The following is a 27,309-nucleotide window of genomic DNA, read 5'->3' as shown; positions in this document are numbered from 1 at the left end:
TGACCACAGCAGTTCAGTCCCATAGTGCTCAGAGCCAAGCCTTCTGCAACCAGTGTGGTGTCATCTGCATTTGTAAGATATCTATCTCAGCTATTTGAATTCCAGTTTATTCTTCATCTATCCCAGCATTCATCATAGTGTCCACTGTTGAGCCAACTGACTTTGATCCTTTCCCGTCGCAAGGTTGAACTCACCTTGGTAGAGTTACAGGCATGTGTCATTGTGAGTGGTGGTGGAGGCGGGGGGGGGGGGGGGTGTAAAGGCGGAGCGGGGACGGATGGAGAATCATTCTGGGGGGGGGGGGTTACTAGCGCAAATAGGGTGACTGACGTTTGATATGGGCTGATAGTTATGCCCGATACCTGGGACTGAGATTCATACCAACCACTCCTTAAGAAGGTGCGTCTTAACATGTTAACGTTAAAGGCCGGCAGTATCAATAAGCACCATTCACGTACGTAAGCAATTGACAACAATAACTAAAATCTTACGTCACATTTTAATTATTTCATCTGCCTTATTCTTTACTATGTCATATTCATTTGTTTAGGAATGACTGTACTAACATGAAAGTCAAAAACATAGGAATGCAAAAACGAATTTTAGATAAATCCTCAAGCATATTTAGTTCCCTGCAGTAGTTATTCCCTAATTCTAGTCGCAAATTCTAGCTGAAAAGGCATCGTGCTACGCAGTTTCCTTCTTTTGTTTGGTGAAAACAATCTTTGGTTTCTTTTCTGTATCTGTGCGACGCTGGGCAGATTTGATGGTCATAGACGAGGGGCGTTCAATAGGTAACGCAGCGTTTCTTTTCTGAAAGCAGGTTGGTTCTATTCAGGATTCTATTAAACCTTATTATTCCCCACTCTTTTGGCACAAATCCCTATTTTTCAACATTATTTCCGTTCAATGTGACGGCCTCGCACCACCTCGCTGGGCTCGCTGGGAGAGGCAGTATGCTGACATGGTACGACTCTACTGGACGACATCGGAGGCATTGGACCCAACAAACGTCGGGAGGCGCGAGATCCTGGACGTAGGGTGGGTGAGGAGGAACAGCCCAACGAAGTTCTGTACTCTCGGGTGCGCATACTTGTGTGAGGGCTTAGATTGTCTTGGAGAAGGAGCAGTTTGTTTGCATTTTTGTGGCGTCGAGCACACTGAATTCGTTCAGTTTCCTGAAGGTATCAGAACACAGTTCAAAGTTGATCGTTGCCCCGTGATGTAGGGCAGCAAACAGAATAACCCCTTGAGAATCCCAAATGGCCGTCGCCATGACTTTATCGTCTGAGGATGCGGCTTTGAACTTCTTCTTCACAGGAGATGTGGTGTGGCGTGACTCCATGGACTGCTGCTTTATTTCCGGTTCGAAGTGATGAACCCGTGTTTCATCGCCTGTGTGGTTGTTCTTAGAAATAATTGCCTCGATCAACCTCTTAACGGGCAAGCAATTCCACGCAGATGGTTCTTCGTTGTTATTTTTTGGTCTTCTGTAAGTCGGCAAGGAACCCACATCTTTCAGTACTCCAATTGGAGAACGACTGCGTATTTGATTGCGATCCGTCGATCAACTCGAATGAGAGTGGCCACTCGTTGCAACAGATGAAGCGTGACAGCTGTGTGCGGCTGCCCAGAACACGCGAGATCGCAAGGTTTCGCGACCTTATTTGCGATGATGACAAACACCTCACCCTACGACTAATCCTACTTTCGTTCAGCGCCAGGTCTCCGTAGACATTTTGCAATCTATTACGAATACCTGTGAGTCTCTGGTTTTCCGCCGAAGGAAACTCAACAACAACTCTCTGCTTGCAACGCACCACTTGTTACAGACGCCATTTTGAATTCTTCGTATGGCGCCGCCAGATGTTGAAACTTCATAAAACTAGAGGGGTGAAGCGGAAATATTCCACCATGTCCCACAGCAAATTCCGCAATTTGCTAGCCGGAATTTGATGAGATAACGAAGAGTTGCATTATTTGTTGAACGCCCCTTTTATGTATCCTAAAGTTGAAGCCACTGAGTGCAGCAAGGTGGGAAAGTAGATTTGATGGAGTCGTCCATCTTTAGTACAAAATATAAGAGACTAGCGATGCACTGGTTGAAGTAAGCGAAGACGAAAATACGAACATAATGGGTGCACGTGAGGATGGCAGTTTGGCTGACTTTAGCAGTGCTTTACTTTGTTGCAAGAAGGCCAATATTTGTTCTGTCTCACAGCGAAATAGCTAGCCAAATGCAAACCAGTATTATTGCGGGTCCTATTTCACATGCTATCGTCTGTCCCTTAGTCTTGTTTCTTGAGAGCCAAAGTTCTGTTAGGAATTTTTTGACTTAATTCTATACGTTTCGTGCCTTTTGCAACTTCTACCATAGTCGACGATCTACCACTGTTCAGCGTTGCAGCGAACAGTCGGTCAGTGCGCGACTAACAGGTGAGCGGGTATTTCTTTATCTTTGTGGTGTGCTGTCAATATATACCACATGTGAAGATAACAGTCTACGTACATACGCACTGTCACAAAATTTTCTCTCCCGCTCATCATGTGAAATACAGCAAGCAATCGGTACGAAGCGCCTCTGCTTCCTGCCTGTCACTCCCCCCCCCCCCCCCCCCACGCGTCCCCAGCGGCGGTCTTGGTGCTCCTCCCTCCGCACTGCGCGCTCGCCTCTGCTCACGGAACAAGAAAGAGGGAACACATTTTAGTTGTACACTCTGCAAGTGACATCACTTAATTCTGGTAGACGTATTTAATTTTGGAGTTATAGTTCAAAATAATGTACACTGTAAATCTTTCACTTCTGTTGTACTCACTTGTTTCCCATATCTGGCTGTGTCTCAAATACGTATTCACATCAAAAAGAGCTATAATTATGTGTGGTATGTGAAAATAAGACTTCAAGGACTAATGACCGCCTGTAAATGGAAGATAGGGTGCTTTCTTTCTTGTTTCTTCGTCACTACTTCTACAGGGTTATCACAAAGTCCCATTAACCCCTATGTATTGCAGGGAAGCTACGTTGTTCTCTTTTTCTTGTAGGCCGTCACATATATCTAAATCATGGCTGATGAGCGCACTTGCACCATCTAGGAACGGATCGTGATGAGCATGTGTGTTCACGAACGACCTCATACTGCAAAATCAATAAGAAATATTCGTCTAGATTTCAATGCACTGTTTCATAAATATTCCCTACCAAACCTAACTATTTTACGGTGTGAGAAAAACCAATTTCAGCTCAATGTATAAAACATGAGATGCGCTCAGGAAGACTATAAATACTAATGCAAAAGTATCTGGACGATGCATTACAAAATCATATGAGGAATGATTACAAGCTAAAGGCATTTAAACCTTCGTTTCCCAACGAAATGAATGGTAACGACACCTGAGAAGTCATTAGGCTTGTGTGGGTGAATGCTTGATGTCTTTTATGACGAACTTGAACACAACCCACCATATGTCATGACATTGGCTGCAATGTCTGTAACCCACTTGGTAGCTCCATATTTCTTCAACGGTTCTGTGAATCACACTGCGTATCTCACCATGTTACGCGATTTGTTTATTCCGTATCTGCAAGATCGGGAACTGCTCGGTCGTATGTGGTTTCAGCAGGATAGGGCACCAGTCCATTCTGCTATCGCCATTACAGAAAGCTTCAATGGGACATTTCATTACAAACGGGCTGGATGTCGTTCTGTCCATTCGCGTGTACCTTTGGAGTGGCCGCTTCGAAGTCCTGATCTGTCATCCTGTGTGCAATGCGTTTTATGGGGTTCATTAAGCCGGAGGTTTCTGTCACACGTTGCGAGACAGATGAATTCTGTTCGACGTGCGTTTACTGCCATCATGCCAGCAGTTTGGAGAATTTCACATCTTACATGTAAGACATCATTCTGTGTTGTGAAAACCATGGCGTACACAGACACTCTGGAATAAATAATTAAGAACAGTCACACAACCTCAAAGTTGTCCTCTGTCGTGTTTCCATAGAAACACAGTGTCGCCATCTAAGAATACACGGACACGCCATAGGGGGAATGGGACTTTGTGATCACTCATTGGTCTTCCGAGTAATCCATGCTCCAAAATTCGAAGCTGAATGACGGCTCAGCTAGAGAATGAAACGAATTTTTTCCACAAATTATTAATAAAAAGGATTTTTCTTCACTTGCGAAGATTTGCAATCACAAAGTAACCACAACATCTTTCCTCACGTACGCTTAAAAATAATATTTGACCGGGGAAAACATCTGAAAACCTATCACGAGCTTCTAGAATCCATTGCACGCAGAGTCGCTGCTGATTTGCTTTCCAAATGTGGACCAACAGACTTTTAAGTAATTGATCATTATGTTTTGGCTCATCAGTGTGTATAAAACAATAAGATTTTACCAATAGTTGGGAAGGCAACGAGGAAAGCAATAGCTATCTGAGATCAGAGATAATCAAACAGAATGGCAGTTTATTCAAGCTATAGTAACGCTATATTAATCTGTGTCGTCTACCAGGATAACTGTCTAGGCCTGTACAGCACACGCCTTGGAGCCTCATTCAAACCCCAGACAGGTCAGGCCAATGTTGCGCCGCTACTGCCGCTGTTAATCAATGGACGACAGCCTTCAGTAACATGAAATGTATTCGCAGTTGCGATTATGGGCAACCATCAGCTGTATAATGGAATGATTGTAATTGTCGTTGTACGGAAATTACTACAGATCAGAACAAAGCAGTCCAGCAGGTGGGCATTATCTGAAGCTAATTCCACAGGTTCGAATACTGTAATACGCTGATATCTCCCTCATACCGCAGCACCACAGTTACTGTAATTGTCAGCCTGTGTCCCAGTTCGAGGTAGTTCCTGCGTATACGTATATAGGACGAAATTAGGCCTCCCTCGTGTGTGTGTGTGTGTGTGTGTGTGTGTGTGTGTGTGTGCGTGCTAAGAGATTCCTCCTGTTTATTTTTCGTTCAAATTCCGTGAGCTGTGAACAACAGCTACGTGTCCTATCGCTAGTCTCAACAACTGGTTTATCTCGCAGTGTGTTTGCCGTTTCAACATGGCATTGCCTTATCTGCCCACCTGTGAACGCCTAATACTATTGGGTTTCTTTGGCTACGTAGTCTATAGCTGGGCTCATGATAGGGCTTACCGTCACACACTGTATTTGCTATTTCATCATGGAACTGCCTCATCTACCATCTTGGAACGTCGTAGACGGCTGGTTTGCTTTCGGCATTTTCCCAGAGTAGCGTATGATTCTTTTCTTTGTTGTACCTGCTGCCTCTTTTCCTCTTTCATTGACTGCGCGTATCAAACTTAGTGAACTGAACAATGCTTTATCGAAAATTGTGTCAATATTGTGTGACAGCTTTACTTCTTATGCTACACGCAATTTGTACAACAAAAATGAGTAGTGGTTGTTTCTGTGAAGGTGCGCTAGCGCGATCGTACTGGCGACATCTCTGCGCGCGTTCCATCGATTCTGGCCCTCCTCGTATCATCTTTGCTTGGTTGAGTGTTACCTCTGGGGCTGTGGAGTAAGGACTGGTGTATGGAAGTCGGATCTGGACGGGTGTGTCTGAGTAGCTGGCGTACTGACGATTGCAGAGAGTTGAAACCGTTCACCGTCGGTTCGTAGGTCCCGCCTTTTCATGTAGCGTTTACCGTTGGTGCCGGTGAGCTGAGGGGGCAAAGAGCGGCTCTCGTTACGAAATGCATCAGTTAATTGTGGTGGGCTAAATACGCCAAGATGTACTGAACCTCTTGTTAGCAGCTACGAGCAGGAGGGCAGTATTATCCAGTCCCTACTTGGAGTCCTGAAGCTATTGGCCTCCTTCGCATTAACGTGAAATCATGTACGAAGACTATTCAGTAACTACTGTACTTAAAGACTGTTAATTGTCCTACGATGCTAGCTGGCCACGAACTCGGTTCTTTTATGCCTTTCAGTGACACCCATTGGGCCTGTGTGTGTCAGTCTGGAGGTTTCTTTAAGCGCCAATCTTGTATTGTGCAATGTTAATCTGGTACCTGAAGTCACTGTTATCATTGATTATTTGATACCACTGAGTGTGATTTTTGTTTGTTGTAGACCTTATGGCCGACCATCTGACATTTGGTGCGTAGCGAATTACAGTGTCATTCAGTCACCAAGACGCCCCAGCAAAGGTATAAGTTTGACTTTTTTTGTCTTGTTTCAATTATTATGTAATTATTCTTTTAAATGACTTTTTAAATTGTTCCTTGTTATTTGTAGGAAGGTTAACTTCCAACATTTATGAACGGGGTGCTCCTATACTGAAGTTTTAATAGTTGGTTTCCTTGGAAATAATTTTAAATCTCAGCTTAAATACTACTGTGTATGTTAATTTCTGTCAAACTTGTCTGCTGTTTGTCGTTTGGTATATGTTGACAGCTATGTATCGGCAGCGGTTGGCGCGTTGCTGTTCTGCTGGTCCGATGCAGGGACGCGTCTTCCTTCTGCTTCGGCGGCTTTCCCGTCATCGCACGAGGCCTAGGTGTTGGCAGGTAACACACGCTTCTGCGGATCTCCCATTTCAACCTCAAGCTGAGCAGTTTATTGTCATTCTTTTGCTATCATGGCTTTGGTCATTTTGAGAAAGTAATTTTGTCAGTGTTTCTGTTATGGCAAGATCCTTGTGGGAATGTAATGAAAGCCTTTGGGCAAACTGAGGAGAGTTTTTTGATTTCTTTAAAGAAATTATGGGTTTAATTGTCATTATCATATTAGTAGGGTCCCGGTAGTTAATTTTGTTTTAGGTGCCCAGTAGCTTATTAAGTACTTGATTTGTGTGTAACAGCGTTGTAGCCAATCAGTCAAGTATTACAGTTTGCACGGTTTTTACACGACGATTGCGTTTGGCCAGCTTGTCCTTTTCTTGTCTATATGGGACGAGAATAACAATGTCTTATGACACTAAAGTGTTGTCGTTTGCCTTACGCTCCCCATTATTGTTATTAAAAGGAAGATTTAATATGATTGTGTACCACCTAGCGTGAGGTGGCTAACAGACTTTGGACACCAACGTTATACGTACTTGTGTCCAATGTTTGCCTCGGAGCAGGTCTGGAGCTTACTGATGCACTGGAGATGTACGCATTTTAACGTCCTTTACTTGTCGTTTGTTCAACTTAAATTCAAGTCCTGTTGTGGGGTTAGTCCACAGTTGTGCTGCTAGATGCGCGGACTCAGCCCTGCCGCCCGTTTATTTCATCAATTATTTGTAATCGGTGTGTGTGAATCTCTAAGGAACCAAACCGCTTAGGTCATCGGCCCCTAGACTTAAACTCTACTTAAACTAACTTACGCTAAGAACAACACACTTACCCATGCCCGAGGGAGGACTCGAACCGCCGGTGGGAGGGGCCACGCACTCCGTGACATGACGCCTCAAACCGCGCGGCCACTCCACGCGCCTTTGTAATCGGGCCATCACTGTGTTGCACCGTTGACATGTTCTTATACTACCACTTGTAATTTTAAGTATAGTGCAAATGTCATTATGCATTGTGATATTACTTTAAAAACCTCAGTTATCTGTATTAATTTAGCAAGATTCTTGGTAACTGTTAGTTGGCTTATGATAGAATGACTATTAAATAAAAATGTTTTTTGAGGGGAATGATAGATGACTCACGAAGTTGGCCCACCTGATCCTTGCTCTGGGTCTCAAACATATGACACGATATAAACAAGACATCCAGCCGTGGTCAGAGAGAAACAGTAAGCGTACAAGAAGCCTTTTCAGCACCGGCTCTGTGCGTAATTTACCACCTGTTCGTATAACCTATAAATCTCTTCCAGATCCTTTGCAGCATCATCATGTCTCAAGGTTCTTACTTGAACGGAGACGAACTGTGGCTCACTTACTTGTTGGAAGGTTTTCTTTGCAAATGCCGGCGCTGTTGATAAGAACATCGACCCCTCCTAAATTCTCTTTGATCCATTTGAAGGCCCGTAGAACATACTCCTCGCAGCTGACGTCAGATTGCAATGGATAGAACCTACCCGGAGCGTCCTTCAGTTCTCGAGCCTGCAAGAAATAAACGACAGATTTGTCGAATCTGCACGGGACAGAAGAAAAAAAATCATTAGGAGATAGATCAAGTTTGCCATTTAACAAACTTGAATTCTACACAAGTGAGTGCCGTAATTACATGAAGAAAGAAGCTGTTGCCACTAAGGATGATAATATTCTTGTTTCCCCAGAACCTCGGAATTCGTGAACACAGGTAGCCTCACTTAACTTGATCATGTATGTGAAGAAACTTAACATAATCATTCAGTGTTAAGCTTTCGCCACTAACTAATCGAATTAAAGCACCAAGCAGGTAACAACCAAAAACATACATTTTCAGAATTCTTCAAAGAACTTATAGCAAATCAGTATGAGAAATAAACAATTTTTATGACTTCAGTTGGTGTTCGGCTAGTTGTTGTAATTTACTTAGTGCACCAAAAACTAAAAAACCACCGCTTCAACTGAACGGTAACCACAATTCAGATAGGATACCGTCTACGTGAGGTGTGCCGTTCTATTGGAAGCCACATGACCTGCTATTAACCTATTGTGAAAATCTTCCGCATTAGACTAGAATTGTTGGGAAGTAGGGCTGATGTGATTTGCGCTGTTAGATAGTTCGGTACCCAGTTTCTTTGAAGCTGACGTCGTAACATAATGTTGACCATTCTGCCGTTGCCTCAGCTAAATGTGGTTGATAATTGTCATGGTGAAGAAGGAATATTAAAGTGTGTACCAATTGTTGATCCTGTCGGGCAATCTGAGCAGCGCGTTATTCAACGAAACTTGGATTTATGGAGTTCTTGCGATGTAGCAGGTCATCTTAGGACGACCTGCACTATATAATTTGCATTTTTTTCTCCAAGCAGCCCTCGCAACGGGCAAGAAAGTATTCATGGAATCGGTACATATCAAGAGTCCGCCGACTTGTTTCATATTGTATGATCTGTCAGAAAGGAGGTAACATAGGTGTTAGCCCGGATATTTCTGTGGGTCCCAGACAGAAGCGGCTCATATTTATCTTTGCAAAGTACACAGCTTCTGTAAGGATGCCTCATGTCATCGAGCCACCTGTGAACAACTATTTGCCAGGCTTTCCAAAAGCAGTATCATTTGGACATGGTTGAGTCTCAAGTCGCTTGTATATATCGCTGCTTTGCTGACTTCATTATCTTGTACTGAATAACGAACGCGAACTGGAATATCTATTGCTTGACATCAAATTACCCCAGTTCAGGGTATATTCATATTGGATATATGTATACCACGAACGTACAGTAAGAGACTATGTACAACCCGAGCATGTTGCTATGAACTGGAGCCAAGTGGACTGTCCAAAGCAGAAACTTCGTCAGTTCGGTGCAGGGCTTACCTGAAGAATCCACGAGCTACGGAGACTCGTACAGTTACCCCAGTGTCCACCAAAGACCAGAAGCGGCCAAGAGGGAAGAGAGGGCATGTGGAACACATTTTGTGGAGTGTGACTCGAAATTCCCAAAGATCTCCAGATAAAAATTCGTAATCTGAAAACCCAATAACTGAAACCGATGTAATATCAAATAGGGGACGTGAGGTTCTTGAAGTGTTAGTTGTCATCTGCCGGAGCGAAAGCTTCAAATAACTCTCACATAACACTAGACACGCCGTTCACCAGTAAAGGGAATATGCATCGTAAAGTTGGGACAGAAACTCTCCTCGTGGTTGGGCGAGCAAAATTATTAGGTTAGGCGAAATTCAAATAAAACGTAACTGCTAGTACACACTGACGAAAGTATTTAACGGTGATCCAGTTAGGCTGATAACTGGATGCTTGCACATGACGTCAGAATTAGAAGCGCCTGTCGTAAAGCCATTCAACATAGCATAAATTGAATTACACGGATGTAGCTCAACTATACATTAGCAGAAAGGGGCTACTTTCATGTAGCTAGTACAAACCATGAAATTTTCACTTACATTATCGGCAGTAAGAACAAACAATCTTGTAAACTAATATTAAATCCGTCATCAGATAACTGCTCCGAAAAACGAGTTTCAAAACAATCGCGTGAGAGAAACACTTTAGCCCTGCTGACAAGAAGAAAAGTAGAAGATGTTGAATCCGCCGACAAAGAGATAGTGATTGGCGAACATGGTTAGCGATGTTGGTCACCAAGAGAAAACATTTATAAAGATATCAAGGGGATCATTCGCAAATATTGGAACTGATAGACAGTTCTACCTAAAATACGCAATGGAGCCCTTACTCCAAATTCCAAAATCATAGACGAGTTGTGGCTGATGTTCAGACTTACTATAGATCACTGTGTAGGTAATAAAAAGACAACGATGCTCTGTTTTGGTTAAATAGTAAGACTACATTTTGAAATCGGTGCAAATTAAATTTTGTTACACTCCTGCTAAGGAACAAATACCGTATCTCTTACTACTGTCTCTGACTCAATTGCTCTCCATACACTCGCACTGTTTTTCATGATACAGCCGTAGGTCTTCTCAATAGTAGAGAGTTCTCGGCAAAGGTTACAGTATACTGATCACGTAAACTTTACCGATTAAGATGTTTCGGTTTGGAGGGAAACGATCGACTCAGTAATTCAAGTTGTAGTAATTGCACAGGTCACTCTTGTTTTCACATCATGCACGGGCTCTTGACGTAATTGCTGAATATACTACCGGCCATTAAAATTGCTACACCAAGAAGAAATGCAGATGATAAACGGGTATTCATTGGACAAATATATTATACTAGAACTGACATGTCATTACATTTTCACGCAATTTGGGTGCGTAGATCCTGAGAAATCAGTACCCAGAACAACCACCTCTGGCCGTAATAACGGCTGTGATACGCCTGGACATTGAGTCAAACAGAACTTGGATGGCGTGTACAGGTACAGCTGCCTCTGCAGCTACAACACGATATCACAGTTCATCAAGAGTAGTGACTGGCGTATTGTGACGAGCCAGTTGCTCGACCACCTTTGACCAGACGTTTTCAATTGGTGAGAGATCTGGAGAATGTGCTGGCCTGGGCAGCAGTCGAACATTTTCAGTATCCAGAGAGGCCCGTACAGAACCTGCAACATGCGGTCGTGCATTATCCCGCTCAAATGTAGGGTTTCGCAGGGATCGAATGAAGGGAAGAGCCACGAAGAGTATCGATTTAATTAATTATTCAATCGATATTATGGAGTGAGGGAGTATTTCCAAGACATCCACAGTTGCGGGTTTATCAGGTATCCAGTACTTCGTTCATATCAAACAAGGGAATAGTGGGGTGCACAACACACTCTGCCTACTTCTTTCTGAATGTATTAATGTCTTTGTTCCATCTGCTACAGGCTTCCATAGCAGCGGAAGTGTGAGAACTAAGGTACATAGCCACTAACAGAGTTTCATCTGCGTGAGTGTTGAGGGGGACAGGTGCGTTTGGAAGGGAGGAAGTGTGGGGAGGATATCTTGGTGTGTGTATTTGCATACGTTGGTACACACAAACAGGAAGTATTCTCTTGAGAGAGAGAGGAGGACAGGAAGTGAGCCTGGTATCTATCTGGGACGGATGCCACTACCTGATCCTTTGTCTGTGGAGCATTATCGCGATCTCGTAGCTGGGGCAGTCCCTGGCCAGTGGCGGGCGCTGTGCAGTGTTGTCAGTCTGGCAGTCGGCGATATGATCAACAGTTTAGTTTCGCCAGATATGTTTAGGGCGATCTGTGACAGAGTAATTACGTGTGGTGAGTGTTCGATGACAGCATTCCTTGCATGATTGGAATAAAGAAGCACCACAATAATTTAAAATTTCCATACTGCAGCGTCAACCGCAAATATTGAATAAACAATATTCCACACATTGCCTTGTCCAGCAGAAATTGTTTAAACAATATTTCATATGGAGCAATCGATATCTCGCCAATTAGCTAATCAACTGAGTTCTTTCCTACTAATTTCTAGTATGGGGAGGGGAGGGAGAGTGAGGGAGGTGTGGCTAGAACATTCCCCAGATGGCATGGATTTAACCAGTTAATAAATTTAATTAGTCAATTAATTAGACATGAAATGTGAGTTTCTATGGGCGAAGAGAATTCGTAGACGGGTGGAGGAAGAGGCAGATGATAGGGATGTTGAGGGGTTTTTCTCAGGAGGGCAGAGTATCCTCAGGGGATCGTAAATGAACCCCAAGGATGTCATAAATCAATTTAAAGAACAATATGTTAAGGCGAGGTGGAGGGGGTGGCGTTACATGAAAAATCTCTTAGTAGTATAATATGTTAACGTCATAAATCAATCAACTGCCACAATTTAATTAAGTTGCATATCAATTTGGTATCAAAGTGAACCAGAACCAAGGCTGCCGTATTACTGCTGTAACCAGTAACATCAACTGTTCACGCGCAGTATACTTCCTTCTGGTGTTTGACGTGGGTCTTTTCTATGAACACTCCAAATTTTACGTTGAATGTTGACACATTTGTTCCCTCCCTAGTTACAAGTCCACTCCAGTGTGCAGCACACGGTTATTATATGACGTAATGTTCAAGCAAACACTCTCCTGAAGTGTTAAATTGATTCCAAGATCAATGATTCAGGATGTGGGAAAATCAATTTTGTATAATATCCTTTTTTCCAGGAGTTCTGAACCTATAAGGTATGCCGATCTATGAAGTGTAGAAACTGTGATAGAACTATAGATTTGTAGGTGGGTCGTGAGTCACGACCTGCGACTGGATATTTCAGTCAGTAGAGTATATACCAGTTAGAGGAAAGGTTCTTGGTTCGAGTCCTAGTCTGGTACAAAGGGCGTTTCAGATCATCACGTATTCTGTTGCAGACTAAAATTCTTTCTGGACGTCAGGAAGACACTGCAAAAGTCGTTAGCTGCCCTGAAATTGAACGCTGAAACTGCCTGTGGGTGGGGGGAGGGAGGCGAGATGGACGGCTGCTATTTCCTATCCATGAGGTTCAGAAGTGCATGCATGCGTGTCTGAAAGGACAGTGTATCGTCCTTCTTATCACGACAGGGACTGCACTATCGAATTTATCTGCCAACGCTGGACAGTGACTTTCAATTAAACTTTCCTCCCCTGTACGGGAATTACATAATGTGTGTACGAGTACAGGTTGTGTTGCAGGAAAGACGACATATGGAAGTTTAGGCGAGGCCATGAGTTGTTCACGGATAGCGAAAGCGGTAAACGTGAATGCTCATATAAAGCTGGAAGTCCAGGTTTGAATCTCGGGTGGGCACAAATTCTCACTGTCATCATTCACTTAAGCTGATGGTTCTTCGTATTCGCAAATGTGAATAAATTTTATGTATTTCATAACGGCTGTAGTCGCCACAATGCCTGGCATGCATGCATGTCGGAAAGCACATTGCATCGTTCTTCTTATCAACACACGCAGAGCAATATCGTAAAACTGGAAAGGAAGTTACTCATCTAGGCTGAGGCACAAATTTCTTGTCACAGTCAATGTGCTGATAGATCACACCTTTCATCGGAATCAAGAACCGAAAATTCAACTCCTCTTCTATGTGTGCTCTGCTTCTCTTTGCATTGATTGCAGGAACAGTGTACAATACCATAGCTAGGACAGGTAAAGTGGGATATAAAAAATTACTTGTCCTTATCATGATAAGTTTTATGTTGGCCAATCAGGCAGAGGGATAGCAATTTTGCTGGCAGAACATGAAATCAACAGGAGGTCGCAGAATAATTACCCCACATTCGCTGAACATGTACTGAGAAGACCCCAGCTACCAGTTATTGTCCCATTTGACTTAGCAGACTAAGGCCAGAAACTCAGTGTATTGGAAGCCCTGGAAATCAACATACATCTGGCCCACAATTATAATTTAATATTAAATGATAAAAGAACGCTCGATACTTCTCTTCCTCTAAACTTCACTTAATCCTTTCAGCTTTCCATTCCATCTCACGCTGCCTAGTTTATTAACATTCTTCCAGTTTCCTGTATTTCCTTTTATTTTATTGTAATCGTGTAAGTACTTCATAAATTCTGTTGTTACAGTTGTCTAATTTATCTTTTACTCTCACTTTTCGTATGTAATACCTCCTCAAGCTACTTTTTGTTAATCTTGACAAATATCAATTTTATTGGGGTTGTTAATTTGATGTAAATTGTATATACGCAGTCTGAAGCGACGAATGGAAGTTTGTACCTGCGTCTCTCCACTGTTCGAGTTTAGAGATCGTGCCAAGTGGGCTGAGAAGTGAATGGGAGGTTGGTTGAGGATGGAGGCTTTCTGGGGTAGGCCCTGCAGTTGTGCAAAGCCACTCCGCCCGGGCGGTGTAGTGGTTAGCACGCCTGCCTAACTAGCAGGACACTCGCGTTTGAATCCCGGCCTTGGTACAAATTTTCGTCCGTTACGTCTGTCTCCATACATACACAATAGATGTTTCAGACTTGAAAAAATTGTTTTGGAACGATGAAGTTTCATTTGATTGATATAAATTGTTACATAGGCAGTGTTCGTGAGTTTATTGTTAATGCTTTTCCTTGTTTGCTCATTTTGTATCTGTTCACTGTTAAAATTTTTACCTTTTTAATTGCGTTGCTACCGCACTGTCAAATATGATATTTATTATGTGTTTTTGCCTCAGTCTAGATGAGTAACATCTTTTCGAATATTGTTTACAAATATTGTAACTCGTTAGATGATGATAGTGTTTTAAAGTCTAATGATGGCCTTCTACACCGGCCAACTAAATAAATTAATCCTGTAGAACATACACAACATTGTATTTTTCATGCATTACGTTGCACTACTAGGAAACGACAAGAAACAGTTAACAAAAGAGGTCACACATTAACGTGAAGCTTACACTTTTCAGTTTTGGTATTTTAAAATATTTTTCGTGTTCCTGTTACTTTCGACGTTCGTTCGTTATTTCTTGCTACTGAAAATTTCGCCATTTTAATAAGATCGTCGTTGTAACAACACGATCTAAGCCACATCGACAAGAACGAAAAGACACTTTGTCAACAAAACACACGAACGACGTCTACAACTGAGACTTAGAAACAAAAACATCGGAAACATCGATTATGCAACACGCTGCATCACACTTAAAAGTTATTTATTGTTGGCGCCCGCTGTTCACTAGACAGCACATCTCTCACCTTACAACCTTAACCAAGACCTTGGGGCGCGCTACAGATCCGTCTGTCACCACAACCCAGCTAGCCACGTATTAAGTGGATTAAGGACTGCCAAGACCCACCGTGGTTTAATAAGAAAATTCGGAATGTTGCACTACGTTCAAAACAGAAACGGAACTGACGACAGGCAAAAGTTAGTAGAAATTCTTGCATCTGTAAGAAGAAGCAAGAAGCACACAAATTCCACTTCCATACCTTAGCAGATCTTGACGAGGCCTGGAGAAATTTCTGGCCGTGCATAAAATCAGCAACTGAGTCGAAGGCTTCTATCCAGTCACTCATCGAACAGTCCAGTCTGGTGTGACAACAGAAGACAGTAATGGAAACAGTAATTTTAATTTTGCATTTAAAAAATCATTCACGGCGGAATATAGTACAGACATCATCGGTTGACCGTCACACAAACCCCAGTACAGGAAACATAGTCATAGTCATCTCTGGTATAGATAAGCTTCTGAAAAAGCTGAAAAGAAATCAGTCGCCGGGTCCGTACGGAATGCGGTATTAGGTGTTACGGGCAGTACTCTTTGACACTGGTCTGTTACCTAGCTCGCATAATCTCCCACCCACAGCGAAGTCTCAACTGAATGGAAAAAAAGGCGCAGGTGACTCGTGCTTGTAAGAAGAGTAAATGAACGGATCCGTAACGCTATCGAGCAAAATAATAAATCTTCTTTCGACAGAAAAGTTTCTGTTCCCAAATCTGCACAGATTGAGAATGCACCGCTCGTGAAAAATTCAACTTGTCATTTTCTTGTATGAAAACCTGCGAACCATTCATGAATGGGAACAGGCAAATTCAATTTTTCTAGATTTCCAGAATGCATTCCACACAGTGCCACACAGTGATCTATTGTGTTTTAATGAAGGTCCGACAATATATAACCCTACCTTGTACGTTGCTCCAGATGGCAAATGAGACGAGGTTATTACCTGGAGTATGTCAGGGACGAGTGACGGAACCTGTCTTATCATCTATATATGGATAAACGATGTCATGGATAAGGCAACCTTTTGCTGACTACACTGCAGTGTAAGGGACAGTGTTTTCGTAGAGTGTGTTAGAGGCTACAGGATGAGTCGGAGATAATTTCAATTTGGTGTGATGAATGACAGCTTGCTACAAATGTAGAAAAGTGTCAATTAATGCAGATGAGTAGGGATAAAACTCCTGTATTGGTCGGTACACTATTAGTGTTGTGCTGATATTTCTACACGGCGATTATACAGGCTGTAACAGGTGTAGTTGCGGATATTCCCATACATGGGACCTTGATGTGTACACACACCAGCGTGCTGGTTGTTGTTTATCTGTTTGAATCAGTCTTCCCACAAACACATCAGAAAGTTTACGACCTGAGGCTTACTGCATGATCATACTGCACCATTAAGAGTATTATGCCTGTCAGTATACACTAAGCGTTTTGCGTCTACACGTCCACAGTTCACACCTGAAAATAGATGACTTGTACTGACTATGACTTTTAGTCTGCAATGACATGAATAAAGATATAATATTGTTCAGTGCGCTGTCCTCAGCCACCAGTAGAAATATCAGCACGTACTTAAAGCAAGTCCCTCTAACTAAGGGCTCACCTTCAGAGGACGTCATGTTTCCAAGTAGAGAAGGAATTAGCATATTTTATCAAAATATAAGAGGTATTAGAGGCAAAGTTAGTGAACTGCTTATAGATTATTGGTATATCGGAGCACCACTTAAATAATTTCACACTTCAGAGGCTTCCTTTACCAGGATACAGATTAGCTGGCTGTTTTTCATCCCTTGCGGGATGGGGGAGTGGCTATGTACGTAAAAAACAGAATTCCGTGTGAGTCCATAGACGTATCACAGCACTGCACTGAACACATATTTGAATGTTGAGGAGGGGCAGTTGAACTTAGTGACACTAAACTGCTAATTAATGTTGTTTTAGGTCCCCCAACTCTGACTTCAGATCATTTCTGCACAAGCTAGAGAGGGTTCCTGATTCACTTTGTAGGAAGTAGTAGAAATTAATTGTATGTGGTGACTTCGATATAAATTTTCTAAATGATGTTGCCAGAAAAAGGATGTTGGTAGATCTCCTGATACAGCCGGTGTTCTTTACAACTAGGGTGTAGGGAAACAGTAGCAGCCATAGACAATATTTTTATTCGTTCTTCATTACTAGATGGGCATTCTGTTAATAAATGGGTGAATGGCTTTTTAGACCATGATGCACAGATTTTAACACTAAAAGGCTTTTGTACTCAAACAAATGTCACTTATAATTACAAACTATGTGGGAACGTTAATCGAACAGCGATAGACAGTTTCTTAAACGTCGTTAAGGAACAAGAGTCGCAGGATGTTTACAGTGCAGATAACATAGATGACAAATATGATGCTTTCCTTAACAAAAATGGTTCAAATGGCTCTGAGCACTATGGGACTTAACTGCTGAGGTCATCAGTCCCCTAGAACTTAGAACTACTTAAACCTAACTAACCTAAGGACATCACACACATCATGCCCGAGGCAGGATTCGAACCTGCGACCGTAACGGTCGCGCGGTTCCAGGCTGTGGCGCCTAGAACCGGCTTTCCTTAACACATTTCTCATGCTCTTTGAGAGTTGCTTTCCATTAGAACGTTCTAAACTGGGTACTAGCAGTAAAAGGCAGCCCGCGTGGCTGACTAGTGGAATAAGGATATCATGTAGAACAAAGTGGGAATTATATCAAAATGCTAGAAGTAGTCACAATCAAGCTGCAGTAGCCAGTTACAAACAGTACTGTGAGTTGCTTAAAAATGTTATTAGGAAGGCAAAAAGTATGTGGTATGCAAACAGAATAGCTAATTCACAGGATAAAATTAAAGCCATATGGTCAGTTGTGAGGTAAGTGTCTCGTCAGCAGCATGAGGTCGAGGATATAAAGTCAGTTCTTGGAAATAATATTTCTGTTACTGATAAATCAGATGTATGTACAGTATTTAATAATCATTTTCTGAGAATTGCTAGTGAATTAAATAAAAATGTAATTGCTGCAGGGAATCATATAACTTTCTTGACAAATGCCTTTCCGAGAATGATATCTGAAATACTCGTCTGTGATACAGAAAAGGGAGAGATTGAGTCAATAATTAAATCACTGAAGACTATGGACTCTGTGGATATGATGGAGTGCCTGCCAGAATATTCAAGTATTGTGCTGCACATGTTAGCCCTGTATTTAGCCATATTTGTAACTTTTCCTTTAGGAATGGCCAGTTTCCTGAACGATTAAGTAAAGCCGCCTTATAAAAAGGGGAAATAGATTATGTAGACTATTTTAGACCTGTTTCTATGCCATCCGTGTTTGCCAAAGTTGTTGAAAATGCTGTGTATGTAAGGATAATTGATCATTTTGTATCACACGATTTGCTATCAAATGTAAAGTTCGCCTTTAGAAGTCTTTTAACAGCTGAAAATGCTATATTCTCTTTTCTCTGTGAGTTACTGGATGGGTTGCACAAAAGATTTCGAACACTAGGCATTTTTTTAAATTTAACTACAGCGTTTGATTGTGCTGATCACAAAATATTGCTACAGGAGTTGGACCATTACGGAATATGGGCAGTAGTTCACACTTGGTTCACCTCTTGCTTTAGCAACAGACAGCAAAAGATTACTATTCACAAAGTTGAGAGTAGCTGTGATGTGGGGTTTGAGTGGATATGGTCGGTGGTGGGGGGGAGGGGGGGGTGCCCCAGGGATCAGTGTTGGGGCCACTCCTGTTCCACATTCATATAAATGATATGCCCTCTAGTGTTACAGGTAACTCTAAAACATTTCTGTTTGCAGATGACACTAGCTTGGTAGTAAAGGATGTTGTGTGCAAGTTTCAATTAGTGAAGTTAATGACATAAGTTCATGGCTTGTAAAAAAAGAACTAACGCTAAATCACAGTAAGACTCAGTTTTTAATGTTTGTAACATACAATTCAACAAAATCCGACGTTTTAATTTCAGAAAATGGGCATATGATTAGTGAAACTGAGCTGTTCAAATTATAGGTGTTCAGATACATGGAAAGCCCACGTTCAGGATCTTGTTCAGAGACTTAATGCTGCCATTTTTACTATTCGAACGGTAACTGAAGTGAGTGATCGTTCGACACGAAAATTTGTCTACTTTGCTTATGTTCATTCGCTTATGCCGTATGGAATTACATTTTAGGGTAACTCCCATTCCAAAAGGATAATTTTGGCTGAGAAACGGGCGGTTCGGGCAATAAGTGATGAAAGTTCACGAACCTCTTGTCGACCCCTGTTCGCGAGTCAGGGTATTTTGACATTGTCCTCTTAATATATACAGATACATCTATTCCTTACTGTCATTTCTTGTTAACAATATTAGCTTATTTGATCGCGATTGCTTAAACTTACGGACTGGCATTTTTCTGGTTAACAAACATTTGATTTTCATCTGCTATTACCTTTATGTTATAATTTCATGTACTGACCCATTCCATGACCTTGGACATTTGCTCCTCAGTTTGGTCCTGCGGAACTTGACGTGTGTATAAAATTATAATAAATTACACCTATTACGCTCTGTATGTCTACGTGTAACATTGCTGAGCGATATGAAATGAAACGGGCAACTAGTGTTGGCAGTAGGGAAGGCGATTTAAATTTGTTGGATGAATTCTGATTAAAATTTAGCTCAGCTGCAGTATTTTGGATCTCCATAAGTACGGATTAAAGGAAGATGCCGAAGAAATTCAGAGACGGTCTGCCTGATTTGTTATTACACGCTCGAGCAACAGGCGGGTTTCACCAAGATGTTTCGTGAAAATAAATGGGAATCCACGGAGGGACGACGCTTTCATTACGGTTAACAGTATTGAGAAAATCTGGACTCTATTGATGGATTTCACTAATGTGAATATAGAGGCCAAAAGCAACATTATGGTAAGTCTTGGTTTGTTTGTTTACCGACATTAGATAGCGAGTTTTGAATCTCTGTGAATATGACAAGTTCAGGGAATAGTGTTTACAGTGTTACAGTCCTACAGTCGGACTCACTTGTTAGCAGCAAGAACTGTTAATACATTTTGGAAGAAACAACATCCCGTTTGTGGAGACGGTGATGAGCACTTGTCCATCGAATGCCGCTCATATGTATGAAACCATATACATTGTTATAGCACATTAATAAGCTCACAAGTAAACCAAGTGAAAAAAATAGCACTTGTTTCAGGTCTTACTGTAACCTTTCGTATTGTCCATAGCAGCATTGGTGATGCACAAGTGGTCGAGGGGTATCGTCTTTGATTGTTGATTTGATTGACGTCTTCGGTCCCAAGTTCGAAACACGAAACTACTTAAATATTGATTAATAACCAGCATTGGCGGGCGAAGACTTCCGACATAAGAATCACCCTGTTCCTGCCAACGGCCTTATCAAAGAGGGCGATGGAGCGGACGGAGGTTAAGGCCACTCTCTTGTCCTCGGTTTAGGAAACTGCCCCTAAGGGCGGAAGAATCAACAATATCAAATGTCCAAGGTCATGGAACGTGTCAGTACATGAAATTACAACATAAAAGTAATAACAGATAAAGATAAAATGTTTATGAACCAGAAAAAAGTCAGCCCATAAGTTTAAGAAAACGCGATCAAGAATACAGAAGGCAATGGAAATCACTGCATTAAAGAAACATAACCTGTACCCCCCAAGATATGTAGCCTGTAACTGAAAAAGTTTCATGATGATCTCTCCATTGGTAAAAGATTCCGGAATAGTCCCCCATTCGGATCTCTGGGAGGGGACTGCGAAAGGGGAGGTGACCATGACAAAAAGGTTAAATAACCAACGAAAGGATAGCGTTCTACGAGTCGGGACGTGGATTTGTCAGGAGCTTGAACGTGGTCGAGAAGCTAGAAAATCTAAAAAGAGAAATTCAAAGGCTCATTATAGGCATAGTAGAGGTCAGTGAAGTGGAATGGAAAGAAGACAGGGATTTATGGTCAGATGAGTGTAGGGTAATATCGACAGCAGCAATAAATGGTGTAGCGGGAGTAGGATTCATTAAAAATAGAAGGAAGGGCAGAGAGTGTGTTACTCTGAGCAGTTCTCTGATAGTGTTGTTTCTATCAGAATCGACAGCAAACAAACACCAACGATAGTTCATGTGTAAATGTCGACGCCGCAAACTGAATATTAAGAGACAAAGAAATTATATGAGTATAATGAGCGGGTAATACAGCCCGAGTAGGGAGATAAACATCTAATAGTAATCGGGGACTGGAGTACAGTTGTAAGGGAAGGAGAATATTGGCGTGAGACAAGGAATGAGAGAGGAGAATGACTGATTCAGTTCTGTAATAAATTTCAGCTAGTAATAGTGAATACTCTGTACAAGAATCGCAAGAGGACGAGGTATACTTGGAAAAGTCTGGGTGATACGGCAATGTGTCAGTTAGATTACGTCATACACATGCAGAGATTCCGAAATCAGATACTCGATTGTAAGGCGTACCCAGGAGCAGATCAGAATGCAATAGTGATGAAGAGCAGGCTGAAGTGTAAGAGATTAGTCAGGAAGAATCAATACGCAAAGAAGTGGGATACGCAAGTTCGAAATTCTGAGAAAAATAGGTGTAAGCTGTAGGGAGAGACGGGTCATATACTGTATGTACAAGAGCCAGGAGGGAATAATAAGAGTGGACGACCGGGAACCAAGTGCTCAGATTAAGAAGGGTGTAACACAGGAATGCAGTCTTTCGACCCTACTGCACCATCGACGAAGCAATGAGGGAAAAAAAAAGAAATGTTCAGGATTAAAATTCATGGTGGAAGGATATCAATGATACCATTCACTGATGACATTGCTATCCTGAGTGAAAGCGAAGAATAACTACATGATCCGCTGAACTGAATGAACAGTCTAATGAGTACAGAATATGGATTGAGAGTAAATCTAAGAAAGACGAAAGTAATGAGATGTAGCAGAAATGAGAACAGTGAGAAAGTTAACGTCAGGACCGATTACGAAGTAGATGAAGTAGGTGGATTCTGCTTCCTAGCCAAGAACATAACTTGTGTCGGACGGGACAAGGTGGACATCAAAAGCAGACTAGCACCGGTAAAAAGGGCCTTAATTTGAGGAAGGAATTTCTGAGAAAGCACATTTGGAGCACAACATTGTGTGGTAGTAAACAATGGGCTGTGAGAAACCTGGAACCAAAGAGAATCGAAGTATTTGAGATCTGGTGCTACGGACGAATGCTGAAAATTAGATTGAATGGTAAGGTAATAAAGAGGGGTTTCTGGACAGAATCGGGGAGGAAAGTAAAATATTCACATGGAGAAGGGACAGCAAGATAGGACATCTGTTTAAGACATCATGGAATGACGTCCATGGTACTACAGGCAGATGTAAAGGGGACAAACTGTAGAGGAGGACAAATTTGGAAACACGTTCAGCAAATAATTGTGGACGTCAGTTGCAAGTGCTACTCTGAGATAAAGAGTTTGTCACAGGAGAGGAATTCGTGACGGGCGCATCAAACCAGTCAGAAGACTGATGACTCAAAAAAAGTAGCATCTGAGGATGGGCTTTGAAGACTAAAAGCCAGTTCCGATTGTGTCATAAAAAAGTGACTGAGCTAAAAATAGAAAAAAGTAATATCTTACTCTTAATACATCACATTCATTTCTCTATTGCTCTGAAACCCATGCTGTTTCTGTGGCAGTTAGCTAAATAACACTTCGAACTGAAGTACTGGCACAATTTTTTGAACCTGTCCAGTTTTGAGATGCTGTACCGAGGCTGGTGGTTAGTTAACTACCTGGACCCTGTCGATCCTCTTGTCGAGGCCGACGACCTCGAGCCCCCTCCTGAGCAGCGCCCGTGCGGTGGCGGCGCCGATGCCGGAGTTGGCGCCCGTCACCAGGGCGACGCGACCTGCGTACCGCTCCATCCTGACAGCAAGTGGCGCGCCTCAGCGGCTGTTCGCCTCCAGAGGACAGGCGGCCCGCGTAGCTCCGGCAGGGCAGCTCGTTATCGCCACATCGCAGTCCATTCTCCTCTCCGCCGGCGGGTAAACACATCTGTCTCTCCGATGGACGACTTCAGTGGAACGCCTTAACGAGTAGCTTCTAGAACCTGGAACAGGTACAAGAGCAGTTTTTGCCTTATTCAAACCGACATTCGGTTTGACCACAGCTGTACATAAATAAATAAAAACGTAGCAGCATTTGTTCCAAACAATTTGTTTGCAGACGACCGTTTTGTTAAGCTACATAACGTGGACGGAGTAAACTCCACATTTTAAATGAAGGAATTGTTCTACGAGAGTTCAATAAGTAATATACCACATTTTTTCTCTGTCCCTTTCTGTTGAAAACATGAAGATTTGTTGGCAGACATCGTGGAATACGATGCGTCAGCTTCTGTAGTTTATTAAGCTTCGATATGTGGCGGCTCTATACATAGCCTTCAAAATGGCATCAGTAATGCAGGTGCGTTCAAAGAGCGGAGTGCTGTCATTATGTTCCTTTTGGTGGAAACCTGACCGATGCCCCACGTGCCGGTTCGCTGCACACGTTTGTGACTCTTGCACTTTTGGGACGTGTGGACGTTTTCATTCGAGGTGAGTGACGGATCACAGACAGACACGTCGCTGCGGTGCTGGACATCTCTGTTCGTAGTGTGGTCACTTTGATGTACCCCTCATAATGTAATGACCAACTCTGAAGTTTACTCTGGTGCACTCATGAAACTGAAGGAACGACTTCAGTATGTTCGTTGCCACAAAAATGTAAATGACTGTCTCCCTCTCCATAACAACACAACACCTCACACATGTCTGCGTATCCAAGAGGAGCTTACAAAACTCCACTCCTCATTCACCCTTTAGGCTGGATCTCGCACTCTCCGAGGTCCATCTCTCCAGTCCAATGAATAATGCACTCCGCAAGAACCAGTGCGTGGATGATGGGAAGGTTATTGACGTTGGCTCCGACGTCGACCAGCAGGTGGTACCATGCGGGCATAGAGGCCAGCGTGGTAGGGAGGGGTAAGGCCCTCTCATTGTACGAGGATTATGCTAAAAAGTAGAGTTTCGCATCCAAATGAGAGGGAAACAGTGGTGTCACCGCCAGACACCACACTTGCTAGGTGGTAGCATTTAAATCAGTCGCGGACCGGTAGTATACGTCGGACCCACGTGTCGCTACTGTCAGTGATAGCAGACCGAGCGCCACCACACGGCAGGTCTACAGAGACGTCCTGGCACTCGCCCCAGTTGTACAGCCTACTTTGCCAGAGACGTATCACTGACAAATACGCTCTCATTAGCCGAGACGATAATTAGCATAGCCTTCAGCTACTTCATTTGCTACGACCTAGCAAGGCGCCATTAACAGTTTATATTGAGATTGTTATATAGATTGTGATGCCTGTACCGTCAGACCAATGTTCACCAATTATGGATTAAAGTTAAGTATTACATCAACTACGTACTTTATTTGCTACTATTAATTCCCTTAACTGTTCCAGACCTCACGCCAATCTGCGTGAGCTTAAAAGCGTGCATTTCGGCCGCCTCTAGCAACACGGTGTTGGCTCTTCTGCCAACACTTCATATGGAGACGAGGATGGGATTGTGTTCGTATTGTTAGATTGATTTCATTGTGTCATGGCTTCGCCACCATCTCCAGATGCACTGTCCGAATTTTATCGCTTGCAGAATCAGCAGACGCAGGCCTTATTGGATGCCCTTGGACAGCTCGTCCAGGGTCAACGTGCAATGCAAAACGATGCGGCAGCCGCCGCCCCACCGCTCACGCAGCCACAACACGCAGTTGCACCACCTTTTCGTCCTTTTGATGCGGCACTGGAAAGCTGGACGTAGTGGTCACGCCAATTTGGATTCCATCTCGCCGCCTACAGAATTCAAGGTGACGAGCGGCAGCCTTTATTGTTAGCATCCGTCGGGGTGCACACGTACCGTGTGATAGTGAAATTATTTCCCCGACGCGACGTAGCAGCTCTGTCCTATGAAGAAATTTTGTCTACATTAGATGCATATTTCAAAGAATCAGTCAGTGTAGTTGGATAAAGGTATACTTTCTTTCGTACAAAACGTATGCCGGTCAGACTAATAGGGAGTGGGTTGCAACTTTGTAAGGCCTTACTAGGGATTGCGCTTTTGAGTGTGAATGTGGACTCCCTCATTCAGATACTATGGTGCGTGGTGCGATTACACAGAACGTTTCTGATGTTCGTATACGGGAACAGATTTTGAAACTAGTCAATCCTTCCCTTCAACAAGTGATAGACATATTGGATAGGCAGGACACACTTGACTTTGCTCAGGAATCATTTGAAACTTCGCCAGCTGTGTGTCACATTAACCGGCCCGCTGGGCGAGCTGCATGGAACAGTAAACAGCCCTCGCGCCCATCCGCACAGCTGTCGCCAAGCTCTGCTCTAAGTGTGCCGCGCAAGCACGCAAACGCAGTGCTAAAATCATGCCCGCGGTGTGCTACTAGACATTCACGTGAGAATTGCCCGTCCCGCCAAGCTATTTGCTTTTTCTGTAATAAAAAAGGACATGTTCAGAGTGTTTGCCAGAAGAAGCTCAGATCGGACACTCACAACCATTCCAGGCCCTTTGCTTCGCGCCGTAATCGGATTCGAACCACGAATACTCAGGCTTGTGAACCTTCGCCCATGGACATTCATGTAGTTAATTCCACTCCGCCCAGTGCCACTTTCTCTAACAGTGACTGTGTTCGTCCCACAACTAGTGTGCGTTGACATAGACGGAAATCACGTCAAGTCGCAAGTGATTCTGTACCAGTGTCAGTTCACGTTGCACGAGACGGTCGCTCTTGTCGTCAGCAGGACCATAAACTTTTTGTAGATTTGGTCATAAATGGCAACGTGATACCATTCCAGCTCGATACCGGAGCTGCAGTTTCATTGATCAATAAAGACACGTACAAACAACTGGGCACACCTCCGTTGCGTGCCGCAAATATTAAGTTACATAGTTATTCAGGACAGAATATCCCTGTGTTAGGACAGTGCAGCCTTCTTGCAACATACAAGGGACAAACAAAACTTGTGTCATTTTACGTCCTTCGTTCTTCTTCTGCAGTGAACTTGTTTGGTTTAGATTTATTTCAGTTGTTTAACTTGTCTATAGTCAATCAGGTCCTATCAGTGAACCAGACTGTGCCTTCAGCCAGTGTTTCTCGTCTATGTGAAGAATTTGCTGACATTTTCGCAACCGGGCCTTGGTTGCGCTAAGAACTATAAAGCACATTTGGAACTGAAGGTAAACGCGCAACCGAAATTTTTCAGAGCGCGCAATGTTCCCCACGCATTGCGTGATGAGGTCACACGAACATTACACGATTTGGAATCACAAGGTGTAATTGAACGTGTGAAGGCTTCTCTCTGGGCATCACCCTTCGTAATTTTGCCAAAACCTTCAGGAAAATTGAGACTTTGTGTGGACTTCAAAGCTACAGTGAATCCACAACTAGTGATTGCAACTTTTCCTTTACCCCGCCCGGAAGATCTTTTTGACAAACTGTGCCCGGGTAAATTTTTCGAAGTTGGACCTAGCAGATGCGTACTTGCAAATACTGGTGGACGAAGAATCCCATCGCGTTTTGGTGGTTAACACGCATCTTGGTTTGTATCGATTGTGCGATTCGGGTGTGCATCCGCCCCTGCATTGTTTCAGCGATATCTGCGAACCGTTTGTGCCTCTGTCCCTACTGCAGCAAACTATCTGGACGATATTGTGATCTCCGGAAAGACGGAAGAAGCACATTTAGCCAATCTCAGAACATTATTTCAGGTCTTGCGACAAAATGGTCTTCGCTTGCGGAAGGACAAATGTGTGTTTTTTGCTCGTGGCTTACCCTATCTGGGACATGTAATCAATGCCCAAGGCATACATCCCAGTCCCGAGCACCTCCGTGCCATATACAAGACTTGCCATCGCCGCAGAATTTGAAGCAGCTACAGAGTGTGTTGGGAAAAGTTAATTATTACCACAAATTTTTGCCGCACGCTTCTTCCATTTCAG

General features: G+C 43.0%; 1 protein-coding gene across 1 annotated transcript in view; it reads right to left on the bottom strand.

The window, feature by feature from the left end:
- LOC126230341 (dehydrogenase/reductase SDR family member 11-like) overlaps window positions 1-23,181 on the bottom strand; it is a 58,976-nt gene extending 35,795 nt beyond the window's left edge. The window contains exons 1-2 of the mRNA XM_049942399.1: window positions 23,050-23,181; window positions 7,902-8,064 (exon numbers count right to left, since the gene is read on the bottom strand). Coding sequence (XP_049798356.1) covers window positions 7,902-8,064; window positions 23,050-23,181 — 295 coding nt within the window. The remainder of the gene's footprint in view (window positions 1-7,901; window positions 8,065-23,049) is intronic.
- Window positions 23,182-27,309: the final 4,128 nt, after the last annotated feature.

The sequence above is a fragment of the Schistocerca nitens genome, unplaced genomic scaffold (genome assembly GCF_023898315.1).
Source record: "Schistocerca nitens isolate TAMUIC-IGC-003100 unplaced genomic scaffold, iqSchNite1.1 HiC_scaffold_380, whole genome shotgun sequence".
NCBI lineage: Eukaryota > Metazoa > Arthropoda > Insecta > Orthoptera > Acrididae > Schistocerca > Schistocerca nitens.
The sequence above is the reverse complement of the archived record's forward strand: the minus strand, read 5'-3'. Positions and strand labels throughout refer to the sequence as shown.